Source organism: Elephantulus edwardii, unplaced genomic scaffold, assembly GCF_000299155.1.
Source record: "Elephantulus edwardii isolate Elephantulus edwardi_28Jun2011 unplaced genomic scaffold, EleEdw1.0 scaffold00070, whole genome shotgun sequence".
NCBI classification, from domain to species: Eukaryota; Metazoa; Chordata; class Mammalia; order Macroscelidea; family Macroscelididae; genus Elephantulus; species Elephantulus edwardii.
In genome coordinates this window covers 8,025,870-8,050,034 of record NW_006399820.1, presented here as the reverse complement: position 1 = coordinate 8,050,034, position 24,165 = coordinate 8,025,870, and the positions used below count along the sequence as shown (strand labels likewise).

The 24,165-nt window shown below is 40.5% G+C and overlaps 1 protein-coding gene across 1 annotated transcript; it reads left to right on the top strand.

Annotated features, from left to right (window-relative positions):
- Positions 1 to 18,269: 18,269 nt before the first annotated feature.
- LOC102855633 (60S ribosomal protein L29-like) lies at positions 18,270 to 18,795 on the top strand. The gene is made up of 2 exons (XM_006888687.1): positions 18,270 to 18,648; positions 18,698 to 18,795. Exons 1-2 carry the CDS (start codon positions 18,270 to 18,272, stop codon positions 18,793 to 18,795), a joined length of 477 nt encoding a protein of 158 aa, XP_006888749.1.
- The last annotated feature ends 5,370 nt before the right edge of the window (positions 18,796 to 24,165 follow it).

Here is a 24,165-nt window from a genome sequence, read left to right as displayed (position 1 = left end):
CAGGACTCATCCACCAGGTTTTGTGCTGTGGTTTCTTTAAAACTAACATAGACTAGGAAGCAGAACTGGCTATCCACTTCTTCTAAGTAATTGGCCAGTAAAAATCCACTTGTTCTAAAAAATTGGCCAGTGAAAATCTTAGGAATAGTGGTGAAACATTGTCTGATATAGTGCCAGAAGAACTCGAAGAGGTTTCAAGGCACTCAAAATATGAAAGACATGCTTCGTGAAATAGAAGGTCACCAGAAAAAAAGAGATAGATTGACACTGTGGCTGTAAGACAGCAAGCAGTATTGGTCGGAGTTGGGCTTAGACACAGCAGCAATTATATATATGGCACAGGACTGGGCATTGTTCCTCTGTTCTGCTTGGTTTAGTATGACACAGTTTCTTTGATGGCACCTCACAACACAAACAGCGTAGTTGTTACTATTGATCCTTAAGTCAGAACTAAGCCATGTTGTTGTTGTTGTGTACCGTCGAGTCATTTCTGACTCATAGCGACCCTATGCACAACAGCCCTAAACCCTTCTCTATTCTGCGCCAACCGCACTTCCTCTGACACACCCATCCCAATTAACCCAGTCACCGAATCAATCCATCTCATAGAGTCTTCCCCTCCTGCGCTGTCCCTCCACTCTCACAAGCATGATGTCCCTCTCCAAGGACCCGTCCCTCCTGGCAACATGTCCAAAGTATGTCAGACGAAGCCCCAGAATCCTTGCCTCCAAGGAGTAGCTTGGTTTAATCCTCTCCAAGATGAATCTGTTTGTTTTCCTGGCAGTCCATGGTTCATTCAGTACTCTTCTCCAGCACCACAGCTCAAAAGCATTAACTCTCCTTCTATCCTCCCTAGTCATTGTCCAACTCTCTGATGCATAACAAGCGATTGCAAAGACCATGGCCTGTATCAGGCGCACCTTAGTCTCCAGAGAGACACCGTTGCTCCTGAGTACTTTAGAGAGGTCTCTAACAGCAGACTTTCCCATCGCGATACGCTTTTTGATTTCCTGACTGCTGGTGCCAAGAGTGTGGAGCCGAGCAAACTGAAGCTGTGAACAATCTCAATCTCTTCGCCATCCATCCTGACGCTGCCAATTGGTCCAGTGGTGAGAATCTTTGTCTTCTTGACATTGAGCCTCAGTCCATACTGAAGGCTGCAGTCCTTGACCCTTCGCAGCAAGTGCATGAGGTCCTCCTCAGTTTCAGCAAGCAGGGTTGTGTCATCTGCATAACGCAGATTGTTAATAGATCTTCCACCAATCCTGATTCCACAAATCTCCTCACAGAGCCCAGCCTCTCAGATAATGTGCTCTGCATACCTGTTGAAAAGGTATGGAGACAGGATGCATCCCTGGCGTACACCCTTCCCAATTTTTAACCATGCAGTGTTACCCTGCTCTGTTCTGACTAGTGCCTCTTGGTCCAAGTATAGGTTTCGCATTAGCACAATAGCCGACCCTTTAGCAAAGTTTTCTGAGACAGTACAGGAGGAGTTTGTCCATCTTTCATCTGAACAGCAGGACGTGGATTTGAACTTCATGTCTTGTGTTGGCAGCACCACTCCTTTCCACTAGTTCTATGAAATTGATATGATAAAGTTCATTATCCTTATTTGGGAAACTAGGAGACTGAGACTGAGAACTGACAGTATCTGATTATCTAATGTAACATTTTACTTCTAATAAGACTTCAGTGCGACCATAGTAACTACCATTTTACAGAAGACAAAGTGGATCTTCTGAGATACAGTAGTTTGGTCCATGGTCAAATAGTTAACATAAGAGACAAGATTTCACACCCTATAGTCTAACCACTCTATCACATTAAATAATTTCCTTTAGATCACAAGTCCAATATGTATTCAACTTCCCTCTCTCTCTCTCTTTAAAACGTGATGAGGGTATTGTTTAGCACATCTTTGTTGTAAGCTGCCATAAAGTTGGCCTGAAACTCATGGTGACCCTATGCATACCTGAAAGAAGCAATGTATCATGCCAATGTCCTGGTGGGATCCATAGTGTTTCTATTGGCTGACTTTTTGGAATAGGCCACCAGATATCACTTCCTGTTCCATCTGCGTCTAGAAAACCTGCAGATATGTGTTCCATGTAGTAGCCCAGGCAAACTCTGACTGATGGCTGTTGGCTGCTCCTGAGATGAGCTGACTGCTAATGAAACGTGGTTGTCATGCGTGGAAGTAGGAACACTACTACTAAACAACCATTGCCCCACGTAATTTTTTAGTCCAATTTCTATTTTATATCTATTTTAAAAAATGACACAAACAAAACAACCAACAAAAAACCCAACCAAGCAATGCTCAAGTAGCTCTGCTGTTGTAGTTGGTAGGGAAGCTGCACTGTTAACCCTAAGATAGTGCTTCTGTGGTTGCTGGAATCCCCCTGCGGCACTGCAGGAGAAAGCTGGGTAGTTTCTTCCCGTGTGATTAACATCCTCCAAAAAATGCACTGGAGGCTCATCTATGAGTTGGTTCTGACTTGAAGGCAATGAGTTTAGATATTTTTTGAGACCTAATTGTGAAAGAAGACAACCCTGGATAAGATAGAGTGACTCAGTGACTGTGGCAAGGGGGTCAGATATGTCAGAGAGAGTGAGGTTGGCTCAGGATAGGGCAGGGTTCAGAGCCATGGTTCATTGGGGCACTATGAGTCATAATCAACTCAACAACACATAACAACAACAATTAGAATATATTCTATAATAGTTCATATAAATGGCTAAGAGCTTTAGAGTGAGCCAGAAATTCAAAGTTAGCCATTACTAGCTTTCTTGTCTATGTGACGTCAGGCAGACAGTCTTTTAAACTGCTTTTAATGTGCCGTAGAGTCAAACTGACTTATAACGGATCCTTTAGCATGTTTGCTCATCTTTTTCCCATGGAGCTGCTGGTGCATTAAACAGTCATGTATTTGGGTTGGCAGTGCAACACCTTACCACTAGGCCACCAGGACCTTCTTGTCCATGAGTGTGTAAATTTACTCATTATATAACTCCATGGATAGTGCAAATGTTTAAAGCATTTGCTTGCTGATCTGAAGTTTGAACATCCAAAAAGCACCTCAGAAGAAAGGACTGGTGATCTTCTTTGGGAAAATCAGCCATTGTGAGCCCTAGGGAACCAAATTCTACTCTGACATATGCGGGATTGCTATAAATCTAAGTTGATTTGAGGGCAGCTGGCGCTGGGGTGATAATGAAGAAGGTGGGCCATTGATCCTGCTTTTGGCAATAAAAACATAGTTGAGTCATCTAGAGGACATTCTGATAGATGGAGAAAAGACTAGACTTGTCAACTATTTTCTCTTACATGGATCTGTAGTCACGACCCATGGTAGCAACAGTCAAGAAATCAAAAGACGGATTACTTTGGGAAAATCATGCCAACGAGCAGTGATAACAGGTAAGGTCCAAGCCCCTGGTCCAAGTCTGTGACATTTTCAGTTGCTTTCTATGCATCTAGAAGTTGAAAAAGAAATAAGGAAGACAGAAGAAGAATGTATGCCTTTAAATGACAGTATTAATGAAGAGTATTGAATATCCTGTGGATTGCCAAAAGGACAAAACAAATTTGTCTAGGAGGAAGAACAACCAAAATGCTCCTTACAGACAAGGAAAGTGAAACTTTGTCTTACATACTGTGATAATATGTTCAAGAAGGGCTAGACGTTGGAAAGCTATAGCATGCTTGGATAGGTAAAGTATCAGCAAAAGAGTGATGTACTCTCAAGGAGATGATGACTGCAGCAATGAGCTTGAGCATGGTGGAGATCTGTGTGGAGGATCGAGTTAGGCCAAGATTTAGATCTATTGTTCCGAGGGCACCCAACAACACAACAACAAGAGGCTTTGCTATTGTACCCACATCCCACAAAGTAATTCAGGAGTTGGGCTCAATTCTGCCTGAACAATATGTTTATTTAGGGAGAGGCTGCCTATTGAGTTATCTGTGAGAAGTCTGTGCATTATAATATCAGACTATAGAGCCTTCTGTCATGTGCCACAGATTGCTAGGAAATTGAATAGGACTGCTTGAGAAATTCTGTCCCATGCTGGCTGTTGAGTCAAGCCTGTGGCATAGACTGGAGAAGAGGTAGAGTGGAAGTGGGGAGCTTGAGACTGTGGGCTGAGTAACCTTTCTCTAAGGTGAGGAAGGACCTCATTACTTAAGGGTTCTACAAGGAACAATTTGAAGCCTTCTAGACAGGATGTGGAAAATGTAGTCATAGTCCCTTGAAGGACTCTTAGACACTCCCTCATCCTTTTACCCTCCAAAAAAGACTTGCTTGGCCATCTTCATCCCAAACCAAAATGATAACAATTTAATGCTGGATTTGAGAGATTGGCGTTGGATGGGAATAGAAGAGTGATCATCAACTTCAGCTGCACATTAGAACATCCTGGAGACTCTGTGAAGAAGGTTTTTGTGTTTGTTGGTTTGATTTAAAAAAAAAAAAATCTAAGCTTAGGTGTCCCTGGGATAAAGAAAAAAAAAATCCTGATAAAAAAAAAATAATAAGTTATTGTGATCACATAGGGTAGGTGGGTCTTGTTTTCCCCAGTAAGGGCTTTGACCTTGAGAGTTGGAAGACGTGTCTCTTCTCACAGTCTGAAAATGAGTCCATTAGGCAAATATTCAGTTCACTTCCAAGTCTATCCCACTCCATTGCCTTGTGTGGAGGAGACAGTATTTCTGTCTCTGGAGTAAGGGTTATGATCTTTTCCTACTCATCCTGGGAATTGCTGCTCTGTAAAGCCCTTGGCTTTAAACAATGTATGTTACTTTCTTAAGTGTGTCGTGTTTAAATCTTAATAACTAATTCCTTTCATATAAAAGAAATAACTGTTTAAGGTAGACAGAGTATTTAGAGGAGAACCATGTGTTTCCCATTTACCACCACTAAGTCATTCCCTTTCCTGTGCTCTCAAAAGTCATAATTTGGAAATTGGAGAACTTTGTGTGTGTGGCTTAACTCCCTCCCCCCATACACCTTTTGTGGTCTTTTGATAGGAATGGCAATAAAAACTCCATAGAAAACACTTTTGTTTTGAGATGGTGAACAAACTATCTTCCTAGGAAAGACTAGGGTATTACACTGCAGCCTGCTTTCCCAATTGCATGTACTCTTCTCTCTTCTGAGCTTCATGTCCAAGCCTGGTGTCACCTTCATGCTTTGGGCACATGCCAGCCCTAATTTTTCCCCTTAAACAGGAATCTCAGGAGGAGCTCAAAGTGGTGGAGTGCATGAAGTATATTTTGGGAACATCCTAAGGGGTCCCTGTTCAGAAGCACTAAGTCCTAAAGCATTTGCTGACATTTTCTGTTCTGCTGGAAATTATGAAATGTCTTTGAGAGCACATGATGCCGTGTTTTGCATAGTGTGACATATTTGTCCTCTTTTAAATGCATAGGAATTGGCAGCAATCTCATTTCACTAGTGGGTTTGCTGAAGCATTATCACAAGACAGCCAGAATGATTGATGAGTGCTTTTCAGGTAGGGAAATGCTGCCAGCTTGCTTTGTATTTTGTCTTTCCTCGAGCTTTGCTCCTTAATTTTCTATTTCGGCGAAGAATCCCTTTTCTCGCTAGTCGTAGTAATCACATTATAGGGGATTTAAAATTTGTCATTTCCCAGTAGTATTTCTCACAGTGTACGTGTTTTTATTTAATTTTTATTTTACTTATTTTCAACATTGTAAGAGAGATCATAAACCAATATTCTGATTTCCTTGTTTTTAATCGAAGAACTCAGGCATACTATTCTTTTTAGATATAGAGGTGAAAGAGTAAGTCAAGAGGAGTCCGAGGCTCTGAAGTGGAAGCTGTATGGGAATTGATGCACTTTGATATAATTTTTTAAAAGTTAGGTTAAAATAGTGCCTGTAAAGCTAGTGAGTCTGGTTAATGTGGAATGCAGTGTTACAATATTAATTTCTACCTTTGCCCTTATATTCCTTCCGTCATGTTTCTTCTGATGTCTCCTACAATTTACTTTAGTGGTAGTTAACCATTCTTGAAAAGACTAGCATGTCTCACCCTGACTGGGCAGGTCCAGAGATGCAGATAAAGCTGGCTCTTCAGAGATACCTATTTTCAAGTTCTTTCCTGCCAGAAAGCTGGTGGGGTGTGTGTGGCCCTTAAGAGTGGAGAGTGCAAACATGTGTCTGTAATGCCTTTTCAGATTTCAAACTATGTTGGAGCATAGGAATTTCTTAGAAGAGGGAGCAGTAATGATCGTCAAGGTCAGGTACTGTACATCTTCCGGTGGAGGCATGTGTGTTGCTATGATACCGAACAGTTTTCAGTGGCACTTTCAGACTAAGAAGGATGTAGGAGAAAGACCTTTGTATCTAATTCCAAAAGCCAGTCAGTGAAGACTTTGTGGATCACGTTGGTCCCATATCATTACTCATCAGACCGTCATGAGTCATCAACTTTATAGCAGCTAATGCAGCGGTGGCATTCCTGGGTAAACCTGAGCCATTGCTAGCAAAGGCCCAGCAGGTACAAGAAGCATAATCCCCAAGGAAGATTAATAAGACTTAACATTGTATCTCTAGACATCCTGTTTCATTTCATTTTTTTCTCCCAAAATACCTTGAATGGTGCCTCGCTCTAGAGGAACCCCTTTATTTTCTGGATTTTGTAGACTGACTTTTCTAAAGTGTCATTCACCATTGAACTCTACGTTTTATTCACGAGATTGCTCTGTAAATAGACTATGTGCTATTGTTCAGAGTTTATTTGGTGACTTGTATGGCTCTTGCCATTTGAGTTTTTAGATACGTCAGCCATCATTCATGGTTTTGTGGCCAATAAGCAGAACGAGCTATCATCTTAAACTAGCAAGAATATAAACATTAACTGGAGGTTTCTACTCAGCTGTTATTTTCACAGCTATGCCAGTAATACCAGAAAATAGGAATTGAGCTATTACTCTATTTATGAATTGAATCTTATCTAACCCATGTTGGTCATTCCAAACAGTATTCCTGTAATATTTGACAAAGTATTCTAAAACTCTTGGGATTCTAACTCCATAGCAAGACTAGGAAACATATTTCTCATCGTCTCTTTCTAATCTCTTTCTTTTGTTCATTTCTTCTATTTGGGTTTCATTTCTCTTGGTAGCTCTAAACCTCACCGGGATAAAGGAGTTTTAGAGTCTTGTTTCTTTGCAGGAAGACAGAGTGCATGCAAAGTTCAAATTGAGTTCAGAAGCAGCAGTGGGAGTGGGAGAACTTTGAGCAAGTCAAGGACAGAGGAGGAGAGGAGGGGAAGGAAGAGTGAGTAAATACATTTCCTGCTTCCCACAACTTGTTTAAAACCTAGCATCAAAACTAGAGAAGAAATTAATTTGTTTTCTTCCTGGGATGGTCCTTTGTGGCGAGTCCTCCCTCATCTCATAATTCCCTCAGCCTTAGATTGGAGAATTAAAGTGCATAGATCTACTTTTTTCCCTATAGATGAGTGTTTCCAGCTCTCACGTGGTTCTTTCCTGCCCCTTGCTTTCCCTTGTTCATAGATAGTTGTGGTAATGTAGGAGCAACAGTCAGAAGAAAGAAAATTTCTAATTTAGATTTCACTGATTTGGAATGAAGGGCTGGCTTAATTGGATTTTGCCTTCTTATTTCTTAATTTGGAGGAAAACAGGTTTTGGGAAGTGAGTTCCAAACAAACAAACAAACAAACAAACCAACCAACCAACCAACCAACAAACTAGCCTAAATTAAGGCCAAGGATATGTGGCATCTATTGGAGACTATTAGTATTTTAGAAATACTTTTAAAAACATTATTTGCTTAACTCTATGTATTTTCACTAATCTAAAATAGTAAAAGTCTTATTCTGGCCTTTTATGCCTTTCAGATCAATTCAGTGATTCTATTGTTTAATTACAGAATTTAATTACAGGCCTCCCAGCCAATTATTGTGTGTTAGGATATATTGAACCTGCATTTAGAGATATATAATGACCTCATTTAGTGCTGTGAAGCCCCAACTAATAGTATCATTTAGAAAAGAAGCAATGTGCAACATGTTACGGCATTGACTTTAGATGAACGCTACCTAAACTTCTAGTTGAGTTCATTGGTGTGTTGTTTTTTTTTTAATTGCTGACCAAACTATAACATCACCATCAATTCACATCCCTTGGTTGCTGTTGGGTCATTTGAGGTAGGTGTGAGAACTTTTCTTTCCAATGAAACATTCACGGACCCTGTCTTCCCTATTGCAGCATCAATATACAAGAGAGTTACTTTTTGAAGTCAAAAGATTGTCCAGTAGTAATTCGAATTAAGAACATAAGAAAGAATCCATTCCCGATGAGACGCTAAAGAAGACCTGGAGTTTGAGGAGAAGAAATGAAAAGGCCAGCTGGGGACTAAGGAGCAATCCAGGGCTCTGTTGATCCTCTGGGGTTGGCAGAGTGTGGGGACACCTGTGCTGGTACAGCTGGAGAAAGGTTGCACCCTGTCGTTTCTCTTTCCACTTGGACAGAAATGGAGGTGTTGGGCATATAATCTGGTCCCTGCCCACTGCCAAGGTAGTGTTACACAGTAGTTCTGTTTTGAACATATTTGTCCTTATTTTCCCTTTTCTTTGCTTGTCCAGTAGGGGGAAAAAAAAATCAGAGGTATTGCTTGGGTGGGGCCATTCTCTGATTGCATTACCCCAGGGTTTTCCAGGCTAATAGATTAGTGCTGTGCAGCAGGCAGGCCGAGCTTGGGGTGGACTGCAGCGGCTCCCTCCCACTCCCCAGGAACAAGCAGAGTCTCAGTTGTTGAGCTTGGAGGACACTGGTGCATCAGGGAGCTTGGGGACTGTTGACAACAGCTGCAGCTCTTTGTAGGGAGGAGTTCCAGCATATTCTTGGAAGGTGTGAGAGGAAAAACTACACCTTTGAGCCTACTGCTTTTGTAAGATCGCCCTGCTTGGCTCAAAGCTGGGACATGCTGGGGTGGAGGAGGCTGTGGAGAAGAGGAGAGGGTGAGGATGGATGAGGGAGGAGTCTGAAGCCTCTTGGGGTCCATCAGAACCTGAGTCAACATCAAGGAAGAAGAGACATGCCCTTTGGCTTCTGTCCTCCTGCTGTTCATATTAGAAGGGACCTTGGATGATTGTGTGGGCGTACAGGAGGGGAAAGAACCAGTGTGATTAGTCTTGGAGGAATAAGACATCTCATGCACTGCCTCCTGCTTTTTGCTATTGGAGGGTGTGGAAGAAGCAGTGTGGGAAGTGGGAGGTGTTTTTGAGTTTATTGTAAAAACAGCTGCCCCCTCCTTTCCTCATTCCCTCCCCTCCCTGGCCCCATCCTTCTTTCTGTAACAGAATTGATCTATGCTGTAAACTTTTGGCAGGGGTGAAGTATTTTAATACTTTTAGAAACAGTAATTCTGTTTTTTTCCCTTTTTTTTGGCATGGAACTTGAGTAGTTTAAAGCTAGGAAAAGGAAAAAAAAGAGATAAATAAAATTTGATATAGTCATTCTAGAAATGATTTCTACTGGTCCAAAAAAGGATCAGAGTTCAGAGGTTTGCATCTCCCAAGAGCCAAAAGGAGATAAGGTAATAAACTAGTATTCTGAACCGGAATGCTCGAGTGTGTTTGCAGGCTTCCTTTATTATCATAATCTCTTGAACAGAATATGCCTTTTTGAAATGACAGCAAGTGTTCTCAGTGGATAAGTTTATGACCTAGTTTTTGACCAAGAGCACTTAGAGGGTGTGAAAGGCCCTGGGACACCATTGGCCAGAAATTCTGTGCAGATCAGGAGCCCAGTGCTTCTCAGAACCTGGAGATGTTAAGCAGCAGCTGTTTTCTGCTGCAAACTTTTTTGCATAAAAGAATTTGAGAGGCAAATTTTCCCTGGAAGCTTATTTAAAAAGTGGTTCTTTCTTGGCTGTTGCCTCATCTTTCTTTGGAGGCCTGTTTTCCCTCTGGGTGTGAGCAGGTTGTGCCAGACCTGGGGATGACCTCAGAGAGCTTGGAAATGTCGACTCTGCTTCACCCAGCGGGAACAAGGGACGGGCTTTCTAACCTCAGTTGGCTTTGTGGATGGTCCGCCTGCCCTTCAGACCAGGAGTCCAGAAGCAGAAAGAAAGAGACTGCTACAGAGAGAAATGTGTCTGCTGTTCTCTCCCTCTCTCATAAATTGCACGCTTGACCTCCTTCTCATCCCTGCTTTTGTATGAACTCTTGGACTCACTCTTGTCCTTCGCCTTTGCACTCTGTTACATGTGAACTTGGCTTTTTGTTCCACTTAGCATGTGGGAATGTATTTTTCTCAGGAAAATGATGAGAAACTAATTGATATACTTAAAAGGTCACTTCAGAAGGCCCAATGGTACAGTGATTAAGTGCTCAGCAGCTAACCAAGAGGTTGGCCATTTGAACTCAAACAACATCTCTGGGGGAAAAGAGTTAAAGATCTGCTTCTGCAAAGATTACACACAAGAAAACCTTATGGGGCAGATCTCCTGTTGTACAGGTTCACAAAAATTCAGCAAAGTTCATTTGATGATAGAGGTTGCAGGTTATGTTTATATGCTATGTTGTTGTTAGGTGCCACTGAGTCAATTATGACTGAAAGCAACACTAAGAGCAACGCATCAAAACTTTGCACTACTCTGCACCATCGTCATAGCCTCTGAGATACTTGAGCCCATTTTTTAAGTATCTTGATCTATTTCCCCCCTTTTTATCATTATTAATTTTAATGAATGTTTACAGAGACTTTGGTTTTCATTCCTTCGTTTTTGCATTTTTCTCCCTGCCCAACCTCCCCCACCCCAGTTCCCTCTTTTCTTTCAAAGTAAAAGAAAAATTCTTTCATTGTTATACAATTCCTCCCTCCAACTCCACTCCACTATGCAACCTTCGTTTTGAAAAGTAAAAGGAAAAACATCTTTCATTGTTATATAATCCCTCCCCCCAAGTTCATTCCCCTCTGCAGCCTTCGTTCTGGACTCCTGTCATGACGAGAGTACCTAATCATATATCCCATTTTTACTTACAATCACCGTGTCAATCCATTTTATTGAAGGTCTATAGACTATAAGCTATGTTTAATAATATAAGGGACTCTGGTGGTGGCCTGGTAGATAGGAAGTTGCACTGCCAACCCTAAGTCAGGCAGTTCAGGTTTACCAGCTGCTCTTAGAGGGAATGGTAGTCAGTCTCCTCCTGTGCTATCTGTAGCCTCTGAAAACCTGGTGGAAGGTCACCTATGACTTGGTTCTGACTCAACACCCGTGTGTGAGTGACAGAAAGTGTTTAAGAAATTCTTTTTTTCCTCCTTCCTCCTTTCCCCTCTTTTCTTCTTTCGTTCATTATTCCCTATCTTCCATTTCCTTCCTTTGCATGTTTTTGTGCATTTTTTCTTTTTCTTCCTTGTGATTGCTTTTACAATAGAAGTACTAAATTAAAAAAAATTTCAAACATAGCTGTGAAGTAAAATTACTCTCTAAAGAGTATTCTTAAGGACACAATTTAGGATCAACAAATCTGAAATATCGTAATTGAAAGGATCAAAGTCAACAATTATTAATTCTTAGTTATAAGCATTATTCAAATAAATAATAAGAATAAATTTAATTTTTCTCTTTTGTATCTTTTGGAAGTGTATGTCTTATATAGATATAGAGCTTTGATGGCATAGTCTATAGGGCTATGCATTTTACTGCCTTGGGAATACAATGTATCCATCTCATCAGCAATGAGTTAATTAGTGGTAGGAGTTTCTCAGAATATAATGTACTTTTATTTTTAATCGTTGATAAATTCATGCTAGCCTTTAAAAAAGCAGTTTAAGAGGCTTCAATATTCCTATCATTCAACTACAAGTAGATGAGAATTCATGAGCAAATATTGATCAGCAAATGTGTGGGGAGTGTTTTAAATTTCATTTTTATTTGTTGTTGTTGTTGTTATGTGCTGTTGAGTCACCTGCAACTTATAGCAAGTCTATGTACAACAGCCCTAAATCCTGCTCTATCCTGTGCCAATCTTACTGTCTCTGACACACTTACCACCATTACCTCAGTCACTGAGTCAATCCATCCCATCAATGATCTTCCTCTCTTGCACCGTCTCTCCATACTCCCAAGCATGACGTCCTTCTCCAAGGACTGATCCTGCCTTGCAACATGTCCAAAGTATGTCACAAGGAACTTTAGAATCCTTGCCTCCAAGGAGTAGCCTTGCTTCACTCTTTCCAGGATGAACTTGTTTGTTCTCCTAGCAGTCCATAGTATACTCAATACTCTTCTCTAGCACCACAGTTCAAAATCATAAATTCTCCTTTTATCATCCCTAGTCATTGTCCATCTTTCTAATGCATAGCAAAGAATTGCACAGACCATGGCCTGTATCAGGTGCACCTTAGTCTCCAGACTGACATTATTGCTCTCCAGTACTTTGGAGAGGTCTCTGACAGCAGACTTCCCAATGAAATTAGTCTTTCAATTTTCTGGCTGCTGTTGCCAAGAGTGTTGATTGTGGAGCCAAGCAAACTGAAACTGTTAACAATCTCAATCTCTTCGCCGTCTATCATAATGCTGCTAATCAGCCCAGTGTTGAGAATCTTTGTTTTCTTGATGTTGAGCTTCAATTCATATTGAAGGCTGTAGTCCTTGACTTTCTGCAGTAAGCCCTTAAGGTCCGCTTCAGTTTCAGCGAGCAGGATTGTGTCATCTGCATAATGCAGATTGTTGATGAGTCTACCTCCAATTCTGATGCCACATTTCTCCTCATAGAACCCTGCATCCTGGATGATCTGTTCTGCATATAGATTGAAAAGGTATGGAGATAGGATACATCCCTGGTGTATACCCTTCCCAGTTTTGAACTATGCAGTGTTCTGTTTTGCTCTGTTCTGACAACTGCCTCCTCCAAGTATAGGTTTCACATAAGCACTATCATTTGTTCTGGGATTCCTATTCTTCTCAGAGTTAGCCACAGTTTGTTGTGATCAAATGCCTTTGCATAGTCAATGGAACTCAGATACTCTCTGGTACTCTCTGCTTTTAACGGAGATCCATTTAACATTTGATATAATATCCCTCGTACCACAACCTCTTCTATACTCAGTCTGCACTTCTGGAAGTTCTCTGTTGACGTGCTGTTCCAGTTGTTTTTGGATAATTTCAACAGAATCTTCCTTGCATATGATATTAATGATATAGTTCAAAATTGAATGAATCAATGACATTGTAGGTCTGTCTTAGAGAGGGTAAAATCACATTGCTTCTTGGAGGCAAGGATTTTGAAACTCTATCTCATACACTTTGAGCATGGCGTCAGAGGGGACCAGCACTTTGAGAAGGACATCATGCTTAGAAGGGTAGAAGGCCAGTGCAAGAGAGAAAGACCCTTAGTGAGATGGACTGACACTGTGACTGTGGCAACGGAGTGGGATACGTTGGAGATGGTTAAGTTGATTCAGGACAGGGCAAGTTTTAGAGTCGTAGTGGCCTTCTCTCAGTCTTTCCTTATTTTTCATGGGGTTCAGTGAGCATGTTGTTGCTATTTATTGCCATTTAGTCATGTCTGACTCATGGTTATTGCATTTGTATGGAGTTGAACTGCTCTGTAGGATTTTCAGGGCTGTGACTTTTTAATAAGCTGGTGTTTTGGAGTCCTTCTGTGTAGTGTCAAGCCACCAACATTTATGCTAGTATTTGCACACTTACAAGACCTGAAAAACACTAACACCTTGAAGAATGTTATTATTGTTTAAGAGTCTGTTTACAAGGATTCTAATACTCTGTGTAATTTGGAAAGCAAATCCAGGGGATGTGGATTTATTCCTAGATGTCTTGTGTAAAAATATGGAAAAATCCCTTGCTTCCTTACATCTTTCTCTTCAAATAATGATATCCATTTTTCTCCTCGGTACTCAAGGAACTTTGATGCCTTAGTGAGTAAAGAATTGCACTGCCAACCTAGAGGCATGGGGTTTGATTTCACCAGATAGTATGTGTGAGAAAGATGGGTAGTCACTTCCTATGTGATTTACAGTTCTAAAAATTGCTAGAGGGTCAGCAATAAGTTGGTTCCAACTCAGTGTCACACACCAATATTTTCTGCACTCAGACTGTTTCATCTACTGTGTCTGTGTCCTTACCCTTTCACATTTCTGTCCTCCTTGGTGGTGGTGGTGCCCCACATTCCTTTCCCACCACCAAAGGGCAGATCCCAGGATTACTTTATTGAGAGATGACTCATAATCAGAGACCAACACATCACCATTAAAGTCAATAGTGCTTCTTAGGGACCCGACTCATGGCAATAAAATTTGCTACTAATCATGAGCAATTTCAATTTGCAATACCGTATTTTAATTGTTCAGAAATATCTATAAAGACATATATAGGATGACAGATTAAAATTGAGCTTGAACTGCTGACCATTTTCTGGCTCAAACAGCACTCCATACGTAGAAAGCACATTCCTCTTAGTTGATGGTGGTCACAGCAACACACTGGGATGATCAAGCTCCTCAGATGGTCAGCTTCCATTGTCTGGATGGAGATATTCATGCAACCATGGTAGTGCCATCCAGCTTGGGGAATTAAATACATCTTCACAGTTATTGAATTTCAATTCTGGATTTAACCTGCAGTGATCACTTCACCAACTGTCTAGGGAACAGAAAATAGAAGCGGTTTGAATTCATTCTCCTTCACTCTTTTTAACCCTAAAAGCACATGCACTAGTGATTAGAATCTGGTGAAACTACCTGCCCTTTTAATTTTTTTCTAGTTTCTAAAGATTAAATGAAGATTCTCTAAGGTGTCTAGCTTCCACTAATGATGTTATGTAAAAGTATAGTGGTTCTTGTATATAGTTTTAGTTCTTGCCTGTACCTTTGCTTATTACTTTCTTCGTATGACACCCCTTATACTCTAACTGCTTTCATTAATGGTACATTATAACTGCTAATTAAAAACAAATAAACAAATAAACCTCAAAAAAAGCCAAAGACAAACAAAACTGCTTGCACAAAAAACCCCTCAAAACCCTTCAGACTCATTGCTGTTGAATCAGAGCTCATTAATATCTGATTTTCCAGTAAATTTATTGAGGTTATAAATAATTCAGGAGGATATTTCCAGTCTTTCTCATGTGAGTGACTGGTGAATAATTGTTGTTTTAGGTGCTATTCAGTCAAGAATGACTTATAGTGACCCTGTGAGCAACAGATCTGAACCTTGTCTGATGCTACGCCATCCTCATCGTCTCTGACATACTTGATCCCATAACTGCAGTCACCATTTCAATCCATCTCACTGAGAATCTTCTGCTCCTTTGCTGACCCTCTACATTTTCAAGCATGGTCTTCCTTTCCAAGGAATAGCCCCTCCTAATAACATGCTCAAAGCATATGAGATGAAGTCTAATTATTCTTGCTCCAAAGAACACTTTGGCTGCACTTTCCTCAAGACATATCTGTTCATTCTTCTTGTAGTCCATGGTATAATCAGTACTCTTCTTTAATACCACAACCCTAAGGCATGTATTCTTCTTCTGTCACCCTTGTTCATTGTCTTGCTCTCAGATGCATAGCAAGCGATTGAAAAGAATCAGGAACATCTTAGTCTTTAAACTGAAATCATTGCTCATTATTTTGGAGATGTCTTTGACAGCAGGCTTTCCCAATAAAAAATGTTCTTGTTGTTATGTGCCATTGAGTCACTTGCAACTCATAGTGACCCTATGTACAATATTCCTAAAACCTATTGTATCCTATACCAAGTTTACTATCTTTGACACATCTACCTTCATTATCCCAGTCACTGAATCAATCCATATCATCTATGGTCTTTCTCTTTTTCTCTGTCCCTCCACCCTTCCAAGCATAATGTCCCTCCTTGCAACATGCCCAAAGTATGTCAGACGAAGCCTCAGAATCCTTGCCTCCAAGAAGTAATCTGGCTCCACCCTCTCCAGGATGAATCTGTTTATTCTCCTGGCAGTCCATAGTATATTCAATACTCTTCTCCAGCACCACAGCTCAAAAGCATTAATTTTCCTTCTGTCATCCCTAGTCATTGTCCAGCTCTCTGGTGCATAGCAAGCAATTGTGAAGACTACAACCTGGACTGGGCACACCTTAGTCTCCAGACTGAAGACATGGCTTTTCAGTACTCTGTAGCTGTCCCTGACAGCTGACATTTCCAATGCAATTCATCTTTTAATTTCCTGGCTGCTGGTACCAACAGTGTAGATTGTGGAGCCAAGCAAACTAAACTTGTTAACAATCACAATCTCTTTACCATTTATCATAATGATTTATTGACTGTGGGTACCAAACATGTTGAATGTGGATCTAAGTAAAATGAAATAATTTTCATTTTCAATCTTGCCTCCATTGATTGTGATGCTACCTATTGGCCCAGTGGTGAGGATTGTTGTTTTCTTGATGTTGGGTCATAATCCATATTAAAGCCTGTAGTCTTTGATTTTCTGCAACAAGCATTTCAAGTCCTCATCACTTTCAGGAAACAAGATTATGACATCTGCATAACATATATTGTTGATTAGTATTCCTCGGATCCAGATACCGCATTCTTCTTCATTAAGTCCAGCTTCTGGAATGATTTGCTTAGCATATGTATTTAATAGCCATGGAGAAAGGATACATTCCTGATGCACACCTCTTTTATACCGTGTAGAACTCCTGGTGGTCTAGTGGTAAGGAATTGTGCTACCAATCCAAAGGCATATGGTTTGAATCCACCAGCTGCTCTTCAGGAGAAAAATGGACACTTTCCCCCCATGCAATTTACAGCCTCTGAAAACCCAGTAGAGGGTCAGTTAGGAGTCACTTTCAACTCAATGGTGCAAAAGAATACAAAATTCTTCCTTAGTGGGAATTCGGATGGTCTGGTTAAAGCCCATTGTCTCTGGGTATTACAAATGGCTTGCAAGCCCAGCTGCTACATAGGTAGTAGCTGGACTGGGTCCATCAGAGTTTCTTTGGAAGAAAGGTGTGGTGATCAGACATTGAAAACTCTAAAGAGCACAATTTTATCCTGACAAGCATGGGCTCACCATGAATTCAGCTAACTCAATGTCTACTGGTTCAGGTGCAGAGATCCTATATAACAGGAAGTCTCAGATTATGACCTAGTTGTTCTTTAATATTTAAATTGGATTTGTACTTTAATGGAAGCAGTTAGATATGATTCATATGTTGTTAGATAGGATTCATATGTTGTTGTTGTTGTTGTTGTTGTTGTTGTTATGTGCCATTGAGTCGCTTGTGACTTACAGTGACCCTATGTACAACAGCTCTAAACCCCACTCTATCCCATTGCCAATCTTATTGACTCTGACACGCCTGTCCCCATTTACCCCAGTGATGAATCAATCCATCTCATCGAGGGTCTTCTTCTCTTGCACTGTCCCTCCACCCTCCCAAGCATGATGTCCATCTCCAAGGACTGATCCTGCCTTGCAACATGTGCAAAGTATGTCAGACAGAGCTTCTGAATCCTTGCCTCTAAGGAGCAGTCTGCCTTCACCTACTCCAGGTCAAACTTGTTTGTTCTCCTAGCAGTCCATGGTATAGTCAATACTCTTCTCCAGCACCACAGCTCAAAAGCATCAACTCTTCTTCTATCATCCTTAGTTATTGTCCATCTTTCTGAGGCATAGCAAGTAATTGCAAAGACCATGGCCTGTATCAGGCACACTTTAGTTTCCAGACTGACATTGTTGCTCCTCAGTACTTTAGAGAGGTCTCTGGCAGCACACTTTCCCCAATGCTATTCGTCTTTTAATTTCCTGGCTGCTGGTACCAAGAATGTTGATTGTAGAGCTAAGCAAACTGATGTTGTCAACAATCTCAATCTCTTCATCAAGCATTGTGGTTCGGCCAGTTGGCCCAGTGGTGAGAATCTTTGTTTTCTTGATGTTGCGCTTCAATCCATATTGAAGTAGTAACAGTCAAATGTTTGAGGATATAATATCTGATGTGCTTTCTATGCATCCAAAACATTAAAGAAATGCATCCATATACACTGCAACATCTTTAACATAATGTACTACTACTACTACTACTAATGTTTTGATTCATGTAACAGGATAGAATCTTTTTATTATTACAAACCATTTTATGTATCTCAAAATTTTAATAATGAAGGCTTTCTTCAGGTTGATGGTACTTATTAAATAAGATGTGTGTGCTCTTTCTCTTCCGGTCGCTGGAGCTCCAGGAGCTGCAGCAATGGTGCAGACATGGCCAAGTTCAAGAACCACACCACACCCAACCAGTCCCCAAATTGGCACAGAAATGGTATCAAGAAACCAAGATCGCAACAATATGAGTCTCTTAAGGGGGTAGACCCCAAATTCCTGAGGAACATATGCTTTGCCAAGAAGCACAACAACAAGGGCCTTAAGAAGATCCAAGCCAACAATGCCAAGACCATGGATGAACGTGCTGCGGCTGTGAAGGTTCTTGTCAAGCCCAAAGAGGTCAAGCCCAGGATCCCAAGGGGTGACAACCACAAGCTCAGCCGACTCACCTACATCGCCCATCCTAGGCTTGGGAAGCAAGCTTGGGCCTGCATTGCCAAGGGGATCAGGCTTAACTGGCCAAAATCCAAAAGCCACGGCTGACAGTAAGGCCGAAGCTCCAGCAAAGTCCTCAACTCAGGCGCCAGCCAGAGCTACAGCCCGGGCACCAGCTAAGGCCTCAACCCAGGCTCCTGCTCCAAGCCAGGCTCCTAAAGGTGCCCAGGCCCCTGCAAAGGCTCCATAACTGAGTTCTCCATCTGAGCACAGAAGGACTGGTGCGACCCCCTGGGCTACCATCTACATGGGCCTGGTTTCCTCCTGTGTTATTTGTACAAATAAATCCTAAGGCAGGAAAAAAAATTAAGATTTTTGTAACCTGGACCCTGCTTGTTCTTTGTTTTTATATCTTGGAGAGAAAGCAAAAAAGATGGATTCCCAACCAGATAAATTGCATAGGTAACCATTCTCTGAAAACTAATACAAGTAGTTTATTTGAGAAGTATGTTTTTAATAATTCTGGCTTTTTCTGTTTAGTGTTTGTGCTATAAACCATAACATAGTATATTTTTTATGATAATATTATCTGAAATGAGAATGTAAAATACACTAGAGATATCTTAAGAGTGGAAATATTGTCCAGATAATCTATTACAAGAGCACTGTGACCTGCAGGAAAGAGGCAAAGTTATTTTATCCTGCCTTATCACTTCTGACTCACAGAGTAGGGCTTGCTGTCCCTTAGAGTTTTCTAAACAGTAATCTTTGAAATTAGAGTATTGGCTTGTCTTTCTCTACTGAGCGTTTGGGTGAATGTGGACTGCTAGCCTTTTAGTTAGTAGGTGAGCCTTAACAGTTGAACTACCAAGGTTTCTTCAGGTTGTTGCAGAACACCAATTCATTTTAACAGCAACAATTACAGGAGAAGATGAGTCTTTTTCTTTGTTTTCAGGAAGAAAAATGCTACTCTCTTTACTCATCCTGTTTTCCAGCTTCTGTGATGCTCTCAAACTATTTCTTTCAGACACTCCTAAGAAAGACTTAATCCTGAACAGAAGTGCTGATGGTTTAGGGGTGGTTATGTATATTTAGATAGGACAGAGAATAAAGCTTAGTTTACCATACCTCTTCAGCCTGAAGGGCAACCTTATTGCAATACACCATAAGTTAGAGGTGTATGTTGATCTACAGTTTCTAGAGAAAGTCACTGTTAATAAATCTGTAGAAGCAACCAAAGGAGGGGGGGGGAACATTTCGTGAGTGCCAACTTGGTTTTGAGATTTCTATTTATCCTAGTTTCATGTAATATCTAAACTTGTCCAAGGTGAGGTCATCATAAAAGAATTTAAGGGAGGGAGGTATTTCTTCAGTCCACCTAGATTCTCCTTTCACTCTTGATTTTTTGTTAACTTAAAGAACTTAATACCCAAGTTGGCATTTTTTTGGAAGAAATTAGAATGGCTTTATGTCAAGAATCCTATGTGAATTGACTTTGCTTGAAATGAAAGAGCTTAGATACTTCTTGTCTTATTTTTTTTATCTGCAGCTCTTTAGAACAATGATTCATGATAACAAATGTTCAGCATATAATATAGTGAATGACTCTAATAAATAAATGAGTACTTCCTTTGACCTTGTCTCTCCCCCAAGAATATTTTGCGCTTTCCTCCCTCTAATCGCCATACTTCTTGAAAATCTCTAGTTAAGTCAAGGAAATCTTTTTGCTCTCCTTTCACAGAGCCCATTTGTTTTTATTTGACCAGTTTGTATAGAATCTTGACCTCTCATTGGATTACCCTCCTCCTCCTGTTCAGTAGTATGTATTTTCTGTCCCTTTTGACCTGGTAGCATACCGTTTTACATGTTGTGCTGCTAACCAGAACATTGGCAGTTTAAATCCAGTAACCACTCCATAGGAGATATATGAGCAGCCTTCTCTCATAAAGATGGGGAAACCCAGTGGAAGACTGACATGTGTCAGAACTCATTTGAAGGCAGAAGGCTCGATTTTAGGTATTATTGACTCAATAACTCTGGAGGCACAGTGGTTAATCACTCAGCTAGCAATCAGAGATTGATAATTCAATTCTACCCAGATTTCCATGAGCTAAAAGGTGTCTTGAACTTCTCCCATAAAGACTGAAGCCTGGAAACTACTACTGCTGCTGCTGCTGCTACTACTACTAGTACTACGACTACTACTACTGCTGCTGCTGCTGCTACTACTACTAGTACTATGACTACTACTACTGCTGCTGCTGCTGCTACTACTACTAGTACTAGTACTACTACTAGTACTACGACTACTACTACTGCTGCTGCTGCTAGGGCAGATCTTCTGTCATATGGAGTCACTATAACTTGAAAGTTGACTTTTTGGTATGCACGAACACTTTTACTGAATTGAACCCTCCAATAGGTCGTCAATGAGTGGTCCCATCTGTCTAGATTTACTTTTCCTCATGGTAATCTTTTGTTGGAGTCTGTGAGACTGACTTAGGATAGGATAGGCTTCAGAATTGTTGTACACAGTGTCACTATGAGTCACAGGTGGCTTGACAGCACATAACAACAACAACAACAACAACATGGTAACCTTAGTTCTGAACTCCTTCTTTGCTAGTCACTAGACAGAGTCACTCTGTTTGGAATACCTAGAAGTGGTATAGTAGGTACTTGTGGAGTACTAAAGGCAAGGGTTCAACTACCAGCCTCTCTGTGGGAGAATGATGAGGCATTCTGCTTCCCTTAAGAATTCCAATCTTGGAAACACAATGAAAGATCACTGATATGGAATTAGCAGTAGTGGATTTGGGACTTATATGAATAGAGGATTTGGTTACTATGGAACAGAAGCATGTGATTGAAGACACCATTGATATTCCCTGCACAGAACACACTGGGACCAAGGATTCAATCGATATAATGTCGGTGGCAATTCTGAATCCCTGTTATCTGTGTAATCATGTGTACCTGAGAGGAAGCCTATTTGAAGATATTGTGTCCATAGTCCTTATTTTCTTCTAATCATTAAGAAATTAGATTTCTTGAAATATCAGCATTTGTTGGTCCCCTGACTGAAGAAAGGTATGCAGCCTAAGGAGGAGAGAATTCATGAATAGATTCTCATATTAAAAAAATGCTACATTTGAAAAATAACTAGGCCTGGAGCAATGCACTCTTGTACCTGCTGAGAACAGGCATATGTTTTTCAGAATCTCAAATCAAGGACATGTAGAGGTGTTTGTAAATGGAGAGGGTTGAAGGGAAGGAATAAGAGAGAGAAAGGGGTTTTAGTTTTCAACCTAGTTGATAACCATCTCATAGTAATATTTGAACTGCACAATTCTTTTCATATATAAACCTTTTACTTGGAGAGTATTGCTCAGAATAATGAAAGACCTATACTTGTTTTTGATCAACACTTACAGGAAAAGAGACCAAAGACTTATTGAGGAATAATGTTATTCTCCAATCTGTGTTTTTAAAACAGAGTGTTTTTAAGATTTGAAGGAAAATGGCTGTGGTTTTGAGTATGCGTTCTCCTATTGGGAGTCATAAAGAAGGGGGGGATTCAAACTCATAGCAACATGTTAACACAAGTTGGATGCAGATAGCTACACATAAAGAAGGGACAAGAATGCCCACTTATATGACCTTGAATAGGCTATTGGGTTACCAATTAAACCAAACCAAAATAATTATCATCAAGTGGATTCCAACTTGTAGTCACCCTATAGGGCAGAGTAGACCTACTCCATATGGTTTCTGAGGATTTAAACCTTTACAGGACTGCCTCATCTTTGTGCCAGGACGTATTTCGTGATTTTTTTTTTTTTTTAGCAGCCCCGTGGTGGAGCAAAGAAAAGGCTCCAATTATGAGGTTTTTAATGGACTTATCTAATTTGAAAGTTTTTGTTATGGATGTCTCTTTGATGGACAGGAGGAAAGAGAACAAGTCGTGTGTCTGATTGTCATCTCCAAATCGGTTTGCCAGCTCTTTCATCTGGATTCCATGTCATGTAGTTGGGGTAATACAGCATTCACTCCAGAGATGTATTTAATTTTTACTGTTTAAGGGGATAGATGTAAGGTCAAATTTTGGTTATCGCAGATTAGATTTTATTTTCTTTAGCTTCAACTTGAACTTGCATATGAGTAGTTAATAGTTTGTTCCACGATCAGCACCTGGACTAGTTTTCACAGCTAATAGTGAGCTACCCCAGTGATTCTGTCCACAGACAGAATGAATCAGATTTCTGTGTGAACAATCAGATAAGGTCCACGTGTGTAGTCACCATTTGCATTTCTTATAAAAGGTATTTGCAATGAAGAAGTAATTGATTGAATAAAATTATTTCATTAAGATTTTATACAAAGAGGCCAAGCAAAATCAAATGTGATGTGTGTAACAATAAGAGCAAATAGATTTAGTTTGACTTTATTAGAGTTTTTAAAAAAGTAAGGTGATTAAAGGAGAAAAAAGAGTAAAACATCTTGAGGGAGAGACAAAGTCAAAGGAAGTATTTATTCTTTAGATTCATTCACTGCTGAACATTTGTTATCATGAATCATTGTTCTGAAAAGTTGCAGATAAAAATATAAGGCTAACATATCTGAGATTTTTCTTTTTAAGAAGGGTCGATTCACACATGTTATCTTGGCATAAAGGAAACACTGTCTGATACATCCTGCCTCCATACCTTTTCAGTCTGAGTGCAGAACAGAGCATTCAAGAGGCAGGACTTTCTGAGGAGAAATGTGACATCAGGGTTGGAGGAAGACTTATTAACAAGCTGTATAATTCAGTTAACACAAATCTTGCTTGCTGAAACTGAGGAGGACCTGAGGCATTTGCTACACAAGGTCAAGGGCTATAGTCTTCAATATGGATTGAAGCTTAACATCAAGAATACAATGATTCTCATCACTCGGCCAATTGGCAGCACCATGATAGATGGAGAAGAGACTGATGTTGTTAAAAATTCACCTTGCTTGGGTCTACTCTCAACAATCTAGCTACCAGCAGTCAGGAAATAAAAGGAGAGTTGCATTAGGAAAATCTTCTATCAAGAACCTCTGCAAAGACCTAAAGAGCAATGACGTCAGTCTGAAGACTAAGATGTGCCTGATTCAGGCTAAGATCTTCACAATCAGTTGTTATGCATCACAGAGCTGGAGAATGACTTAAGGATGACAGAAGAAGAATCTATGCCTTTGAGTTGTAGTGCTAGAAAAGAGTATTGAATATACCATGGACCACGAAGAGAACAAACAGGTCTGTCCTAGAGAAGATGAAAACAAGCTGCTCCTTGGAGGCAAGGATTTTGAAGCTCTGTCTTACATACTTTTGAGTACATGGCCAGGAGGTACTAATCCTTGGAGAACAGCACAGGAGAAAACAACCTTGAATGAGATAAATTGACTCAGTAACTGAGATAATGATGATAACTGTGATGGAGACAGTGAGACTGGGTCAGGATAGGGTGAAGCTCAGAACTATTTTACACAGGGTTGCTATGAGTCAAATGTGAATCTATGGCACATAACAACAACAAGGTTTAAGGGACAGTGAAACTTTGACTCTATTGTGTCCTCCTGGGTCTTGCAGGTTCTA

Excerpts from the sequence above, each read along its gene's own strand:
- LOC102855633 (XM_006888687.1), top strand. The coding sequence starts at position 18,270 with ATGGCCAAGTTCAAGAACCACACCACACCCAACCAGTCCCCAAATTGG. Across the intron at positions 18,649-18,697 it reads GCCAAAATCCAAAAGCCACG|CCAGAGCTACAGCCCGGGCA; the intron begins GCTGACAGTAAG and ends CTCAGGCGCCAG.